Below are 8,244 nucleotides of genomic sequence, written 5' to 3' on the forward strand. Positions count from 1 at the left end.
CTCTCTTACCTTTGCTAACGTCATGCACATAGTGCAGAAGCCGATGCTGCATTCACTTACACTCGGATATCTGAGCTTCACCGTCAAAACATCGTACATTTGATATTTGATTGAATTTTATTGTTTTACCTTTTGGGTGGCACCTGGGGTGGCCAGTCTGGTTGGGGGGTGGCCTGTGCCCCCCCCAGGCCACCCCGCTGGACACGCCACTGTGAAAAATGTGAAATATTTCACTTTTATTTTTATTGTCTTTTAAAAAAAAGATATTTATTAAAACGTTCTTCCTCTGATTCATTCTCACAAAGAGAAGATGATCAGGATCCTTCAGTTTCTCGGCCTGGCGTCCTCTGTCTGTGAGCGTCCACATTTAGACACAGTTATCTTTTGGTAAATTCAAATAAATAAATAAATAGAAATGATAAATAAACACACAATAATGAGGTGGTGTCTTCTCAACAGGGACGTTTGTTTTGAAAAGGACTGCGACTGTCTTTGAGGCCAAGGAGGACGACAACATCACCATCAGATTGGACAGTCAGCTCCAAGCTGACGTGTCTCTGACTGACATGATGTGTGTTTTCCACTCAGACGTCACTAAGATTTTGTTTAAAATGATCAGAGGAGTGGAGGACTCTGAGTCTCAGGATGAGCAGTTTGCAGGACGAGTTCGGACTGACAGAGGCGCTCTGAGAGGAGGACGAATCAGACTTCATCTGTCCAGAGTCATAGCTGAAGACTCTGGAAGCTACAGGTGTGACGTGGCTGCCGACTACGACCACAGCCTGAAGAGATGGAGGCTCGAGACAAATGGTAAGTTGACTCCTTTATCTCTTTAGGACTGGGCTGTATTTATATTGCAGATGAACAAACATTAATTCAGATTTTCATCCTTAGAAAACTTTGTTTTGAGTGTGGGTCGAACCTCTGATGGAGACAGCAGTGATGTCTCACTCAAACCTCTAATGTTTGGACCACCAAAAGGTAAAACAAATTTGAGGAGCTGCATTCAGAGAGTGTTTCAATAAATTTTATTTTTATTTGTCTAAAACGTTCAGTGTCGTAAATTTATAGTAAATTGTGGAATTATTTAAGTTAAAAATGTCTAAACTTCATTACGGTTGTGATAACCTCCACAATGATTTGCATTGACAGGAAAAGTTATAGAAAAAACTATAGAAATGTAATAAAGATATTCATTCAGGAAAATGATGCGGGGGGGGGGGGGGGGGATTGGGGCACATACAATACAAGCCATGCATGTGTTACAGAAAGTAGAGGTTACAGCATGTAGGGTGAGAACTCATTACTGTATGTACTGTTTTCAAAAACAATCCTTTGTTTTCTAGATCCACAACTGGCAGGAAGAAAGACAAGTCAGGAGGAAACGGTGCTGTTTGTTCTGGCTGTAGTTTTAATTATTGCAAATGCAGGAAACATCGTACTTTTAATGAAATTTCTTCATGATGGTTTAAAACGGTACGTTGGCAAACTTTTATTGCATCTACATGTTTGACTGTTGTCTGCATTTGATTTTGCCTGACTGTGGTGTTGTGTGTTGTATATTACAGATCAGCAACATGATGAAACACTGCTACTGTGTCCCTGATTAAATGAGTCAAACCAACAACGACTTTCTTACCTGCTCCAGTTATGCTAATGTTAAAAACAAACTAACAAATAAACAACAGCAAAAAAAATGAAAGAAATATATAGAAATATATATAGAAATATAATAAAGAAAATTACACTTGGAAGATGAAAAAAGACCCCAAAAAAAAAGAATCACAGATGTTAAAATGCTGATTCTTTGCTTTCGGAAATCTTTTTCAGTATTTGTTTCTTTTCTAAATTGAGCCTTTGACCTAAGAGTTGATAGAAATGATATTTCAGAAGCAAGTAATTCTACATTTAGTGATTTAGGGTTTAATTTCCTCATATATAACGCATATGCAGTATGATGTATTTTTCTCACTTAAAAATACTCAAATGAAGATCAGTGTATATCATGAGGATAATAACTGTGGGGTTTAAGGAAGAAAGAACAGATGTAATTTTCTGTACCATCTCTTCAAGGTCCTTCTTTTCTGTATCTATTACCACATTGTGTTCATATGCACAGAGAAATAACTTACTTGTTATCAAAAGGGACTTTGATATATGATTTCATCAGTTAAATTGCACAAGGTATATTGTACAGGGTACAGCAGCCATGAACGTCACTAATGCTAACTTTATTTGAAACATCTTGTCTGTAGATATTTTGATTCTGTTCTTGAAATAATATTTTGACTTTTAGAAATGTTGACTTATTCTAAAATGAAAAACGTAAAAAAAAATTGTCAGTCAAGTCCCCACAGTGCTGCGTGGTAGACTGCTGCAACAGCTGCCGGCACATGTGTTCTTAAGCTTCCTGTTTTTCTGGTTCTTTTTGTCACACTCTTGGCAAGAGTCTTTGCCAGCTCATCATTCCGGCAGTGCATATCCTGTTTGCTTTGAAGTGAACACAACATGGTTTCAGAGCTGAAGCTAACTGGAGAGCTAAGCAGCTATCAGAGATCCATGATATGGACAAAACTGGGGAACAGAATCCGCATTGCGGTTTGATGTGAATCATGGACAAGGCACTGCACTCACACTTCCTGAACTATGGTGTGACCGATTTTTTGAGTGGACAGAGAAATTAATCTGAGAGGCAAGAAGAAAGGTGGAGGAATTCTACGGTTTCTCAATATAAAGGGCTTTAATAATTTGGCATTTATAACACAATCATTTCCCTGCTTTTGGGTTAAATAAAGCATATTTTATCTCACCTTATTTTTTATTCAGTGAATAAACTCAAAGTCAGGAAGCAGCATTAATAATGTTAATAATGATTACAGTTTAAAAACCAAGTGCAGTCAAAAGAAAGCATGTGCGTGAGCTGTGAAACACCTTTTCCAAGTAGGACTTCACTGTATAAGAGTATCATATGGTCATACTGATGCATAAACAGCAAATAAATCCTTGTATCTCCTACTATTAAGTAAATATAATGAGATTGTGATATTTTTCCTTAGTTTACAACATTAGTGGCTAATTTCTAAAGAAATAAAGCACCTCTTATTGTTATATTGTTGTCCCAAGTAAAATAAAGTAATTTTTTTACAGAGAGCATTGACTTGCTCTTGCTTTAGTGTACAGGTTGTGCACCAAAAGCACACAGTATGGTTCTTATATGGGTCTTAAAGGGGGCATGAAAGCTCCACAGGCTAATTCGCACCATTGAGCCATGCTCTAAATAACTGGCACAGATATAACTCTGTCTATGAAGCTAGATTTAAGAAAAGGGTGCTTGAAGTTCAAGTTTTAAAAACAAGTTTAGCACCATCTTGTGCTAGTAAAGAACGAGACATCACCAGCTTGGCTCATTGCAGCTAATAGACTTACATTAGTTTATGTTAGCTAACTAATAATAATAATAATAATAATAATAATAATAATAATAATAATAATAATAATAATACATTTTATTTGAAGCGCCTTTCAGAACACTCAAGGACACTGTACATGGTAGAATAATAAAAGCAACATAAAAGCAAGCAGTTTACACAATCAGGACAGATCCCTGGGGCTCGCCAGTGGTCAGAGGAAAGGGCTGAGAAGTAAAGGATTTGAGTTGAATGAACTGAGTGCGATCAGACAGGTATGATTTAAACCAGACTAGTGGAGTATGGGAGAGACCGATGGAGGCTAGCCTACTGAGAAGAATAGAGTGAGAAATAATGTCGAAAGCAGCACTCAGATCGAGGAGAATAAGAATGGAAAGTAAACTGGAGTCAGCTGCCATAAGAAGATCATTGGTTATTTTTATAAATGCTGTTTCAGTGCTATGGGAGGGGCGAAAACCAGACTGGAACTGTTCATATAGATTATTATTAGTTAAATGTGAGTGGAGTTGTGTGGCAACTATTTTCTCAAGAATTTTTGAAAGGAATGGTAGATTGGAAATAGGCCGAAAATTCTCCAAATTATTGGGATCTAGACCAGTTTTTTTTCAATGTTGGGGTGATGGCAGCAATTTTGAGAGAAGCAGGAACAGTTCCAGTGGTAAGTGAAGAGTAGATGATGGTAGATATTAGGGAAAGGAAAGAAGATAGACATGCCTTAACCAAGACTGTAGGAATGGGGTCTAGCTGACAAGTAGACCATGACGGTTCTATGTTAGTGCTGAAGTAATTTTTTCCTTAATTCAGAGGCAGTCCAGTGAAAATATATTTTTAATAATCTAGATGATGTAGACTTAAACGGAATCTTATCTAATGAAAGTATTTTATGGATCTTAGAAATAAGAAATCAGATTTAGAGATTATTATTTTTTAAAAAGACAGATACTTCAATATACATGAAATCTTATCCAAAAGAACAGATTAAACACACAGACACACAAATATGTATTTGCCCTATTATAGATCAGTATCTGCGCACTGTTTAGTGTAGACACACAGAGGCTTTTTTTTACATGCAGCTCCTGCTTTCGACGCTCGAGTTTAAGTTCAGTGAAGTTTGGCTCTCGTCAATTAAATTTCTTATTTAGCCACAGCAATATATTGCGTTCGCTTCTTAACTTCATAACTTTGAGCCATCCACCTTTGGCAAAATATTTTTTTAGTGTGTGTTTATGTAAGTCTTTTATCAAGTAAAGAATAATTTTGCCTTCTATTGATTAAGATTGTATGCTGTGAGAAATTAGGAGCTGTGAGAAATCAGCAAATGAAATTTAGGAGAAGAGGTTCCAGGGTTAGATCAAATAGTGGATTTTCTGATCTGCTACTGAGGTGATAACGATGATGTCTAAATAGTCACATTTTATTAACACATTTTATAGAGTATGTTTTACTTACATGTTTGTAGCAAACCTGCACTGATCCATCTGCGCCATTTACCCCCTTCTTATGCTGAGGGTTGGTATGTCGATGATAGTTGTTGTTTTTTTGTTTTTCGCCCACCTTTGCGTGGTAATGACCGTACAATGTTAGAAAGAAGCCCCAAATAATCAGATGACCCCGGTATGCATAGGGAATTTGCGATGGTGAAAAGAAAAACCTCCCTTTTAACAGTAAGAGACACCAGTTCAGGGAGGGGCCAACCACAGTGAGGGAAAATAGAAGGAATACCTAACTTTCTTTTGTTTTAATCAAATAAAAAATATTTTCACTTAATCTGTACTCTTTTTGTTGCCAAATATTCTGTTCCTAAATGCCTGTTATATTTTGTGTTAGAGTACTTGGCGATTGAAGAGCAGATGGAAGAAAGATGCAACCCACAACAGCAATGCTCAGTAGCTAGTGGATCTGAGAGCAGACCACAGCAACCTCCCTGAACAGGGTCCAGTAACCATCACAGTGGCAGACATCCAAGAAAGGATCTCTAGTATGAAGAGTTGGACAGCACCAGGCCCTGAAATGATTCGCGCCTACTGGCTGAAGAAGCTGAATGCACTCCATGAGCATCTGGCAGCACAAATGAACCAGCTGCTAGTTGACAAGAGAATGGATAACTGGAGGCCGGATGGTCCTGATCCTCAAGGACCCCCAGAAGGGACTGGTCCCATCCAACTACCAACCAGTAACCTGCCTCAGTACCACATGGAAGCTCCTGTCACACATCATAGCAGCAAAGATGAGCAGGCATATAGGTCAATACATGAGCAGGGCACAGAAAGGGATTGGCAAGAATACCAGAGGCCCAAAACACCAGCTACTGGTAGACAGAGCAGTCAGCCGAGACTGCAAGACTAGGCTGACCTACCTGTGCACTGCCTGGATTGAGTCCCGAAAGCCTATGCCCCACACCTGGATCCTGGAATGCCTAGGCCTATACAAGATCAACAGCACCCTAAGAGCCTTCATCAGGAAATCAATGGGCATGTGGCGGACAACACTAGAGGTCAATTTTAAGTCCATAGCACAAGTCACCATCAAGTGCGGGATCTACCAAGGAGATGCTCTGTCCCCACTGCTGTTCTGCATAGGCCTGAACCCCCTCAGTGAGATCATTGACAAGACAAACTACGGGTACCGACTACAGAATGGAGCAGCTGTCAGCCACCTCCTGTACATGGACGACATCAAGCTTTATGCAAAGAGTGAACGAGACATCGATTCACTGATCCACACCACAAGGATATACAGCAATGACATCGGAATGGGCATAGAGGACAGCTATATATCTGTATCTGTATCTGGGGACCCCATAGGTAAATGGGAACCATGAAGAGGCAGCTAGGAAAGCTGCAACCACCAAGTACCTGCAGAGGGTCAGGCAAGTCCTAAGGAGTCAGCTGAATGGTAAGAACAAGATCTGGGCTATCAACACCTACGCCCTGCTCATGATCAGGTACCCTGCTGAGATAATAAGCTGGCCAAAGGAGGAGATAGAGGCGACTGACATCAAGGCAAGGAAAATCCTTACCATGCATGGAGGGTTTCACCCCAAGTTCAGTACCTTGAGGCTGTACGCTAAGCAGAAGGAAGGAGGAAATGTTGTAACTGTATACCTGGTTGTATAAATGTTGGATAAATTTGAGACGTGAGACTTGATGCAGCCATCCTTTAACTCCTCTCTCCCCACACTTTTCTATCTGTTTTTCGGGTTTTAAAAGAAATAATAATTCATGGATTCAGTTAAAATCGAACAGAATCAGTAACAGAAACATTCTCCTGTTTATTAGAAAAGATTTTGATAGTTTATGGAGCAACACATGAGCGTGGTTAAGTTAGTTTTTAGGAAAAAGAAAGAGGTCGTCACCTGAATTTACCTTTGACAGAAAATCTTTTCTGATGCTCTGAATTTTTTAAAATGTGAAATATTTTCAGAGCAAATCAAAGTGCATTTTTTTCTTCTGGTTGCATATCACCATCTCTCTTTCCTCTCTCTCTGCTTTGCTGGTTTATTGTAAACACCAGATGGAAAGTCACATCAACACACAAATAGTTTGCTCAACAGGAGTTTTCTGCTTTTTTTTCTTTTGTCCAGTGGCACTTTTGAACATCTGGGCTAATGCTAAATCAGACATCATCAGATTTAATGAGGAGGTTGAAGACTGATTCTGGTGTGTGACCGTGACCATCTGCGGAAGAGGTGCAAGTGGGATGGTGGTTCACTGGTGTGTACTGTAAACTCACAGCAAGAAGGTTCTTGTTCCACCTCCTGTTTGTAGTTTTGCTAGTCTTGATTTAAAAATACCAGCGTTATTTCATTTAAGGAGCTGACTTGAGCTGTCCAGTGCACTGCCAAAAATATAATTTAAGATAATATTATTGTATCTCTGAACCATGTACAGTTTTATGACGCAATAACACAGAAAATTATTTGACCTGAGCTAAAAAGTCAGATAAGAATGTAAAAGAACTACAAAATGAAGACAGACTGAAGAAGAAAGGAGAAAAGGGAATATGTTTTTTGTTTTTTTTTACTGGTGAGCTTATTGCACCATCATCTGTCCAAGAGGAAGAATGTTAGTTCCATAACTTGAAGAAAAAAAAAACATACACTACCGGTCCAAAATTTGGACACACCTTTTCATTTAATGTTGTTTCTTTAATTTCACGACTATTTACATTGTAGATTCTCATTGACAAATCAAAAGTATGAATGAACACACATGGAGTTATGTAGTAAACAAAAAACTGTGAAATCACTCAAAACATGTTTTGAGTGATTTCACTCAAATGAAACTCAACGCCTCAACTCTTGAGCCACGAGCGATCGTGGCTCAAGAGTTGGGAGTTCGCCTTGTAATCGGAAGGTTGCCGGTTTGAGCCCCGGCTTGGACAGTCTCGGTCGTTGTGTCCTTGGGCAAGACACTTCACCCGTTGCCTACTGGTGGTGGTCAGAGGGCCCGGTGGCGCCAGTGTCCGGCAGCCTCGCCTCTGTCAGTGCGCCCCAGGGTGGCTGTGGCTACAATGTAGCTTGCCATCACCAGTGTGTGAATGTGTGCGTGAATGGGTGGATGACTGGATATGTAAAGCGCTTTGGGGTCCTTAGGGACTAGTAAGGCGCTATATAAATACAGGCCATTTACCATTTTTACCATTTATATTTCAGATTCTTTAAAATAGCGTCTCTTTGCTTTGATTACTACTTGGCACACTCTTGGCATTCTCTCAGTGAGCTTCATGAGGTCGTCACCTGAATTGGTTTTCCAACAGTCTTGAAGGAGTTCCCAGAGGTGCTGAGCACTCATTGGTCCGTTTGCCTTCACTC

General features: G+C 39.5%; 2 protein-coding genes across 2 annotated transcripts in view; both read left to right on the forward strand.

Annotated features, from left to right (window-relative positions):
* LOC146522669 (uncharacterized) overlaps nt 1-8,244 on the forward strand; it is a 67,044-nt gene that overhangs the window by 41,931 nt on the left and 16,869 nt on the right. The gene's annotated exons all lie outside the window — the stretch shown is intronic.
* Nucleotides 241-2,805, forward strand: LOC146522674 (uncharacterized). The gene is made up of 5 exons (XM_085153598.1): nt 241-353; nt 460-810; nt 895-981; nt 1,347-1,476; nt 1,569-2,805. Exons 1-5 carry the CDS (start codon nt 311-313, stop codon nt 1,579-1,581), a joined length of 624 nt encoding a protein of 207 aa, XP_085009724.1. The 5' UTR covers nt 241-310; the 3' UTR covers nt 1,582-2,805.

Source organism: Neolamprologus multifasciatus, chromosome 3 (assembly GCF_963576455.1).
Source record: "Neolamprologus multifasciatus chromosome 3, fNeoMul1.2, whole genome shotgun sequence".
In the NCBI taxonomy this organism is placed as follows: Eukaryota; Metazoa; Chordata; class Actinopteri; order Cichliformes; family Cichlidae; genus Neolamprologus; species Neolamprologus multifasciatus.

Excerpts from the sequence above, each read along its gene's own strand:
- LOC146522674 (XM_085153598.1), top strand. The coding sequence starts at position 311 with ATGATCAGGATCCTTCAGTTTCTCGGCCTGGCGTCCTCTGTCT. Across the intron at positions 811-894 it reads ATGGAGGCTCGAGACAAATG|AAAACTTTGTTTTGAGTGTG; the intron begins GTAAGTTGACTC and ends TTTCATCCTTAG. Across the intron at positions 982-1,346 it reads AATGTTTGGACCACCAAAAG|ATCCACAACTGGCAGGAAGA; the intron begins GTAAAACAAATT and ends TTTGTTTTCTAG.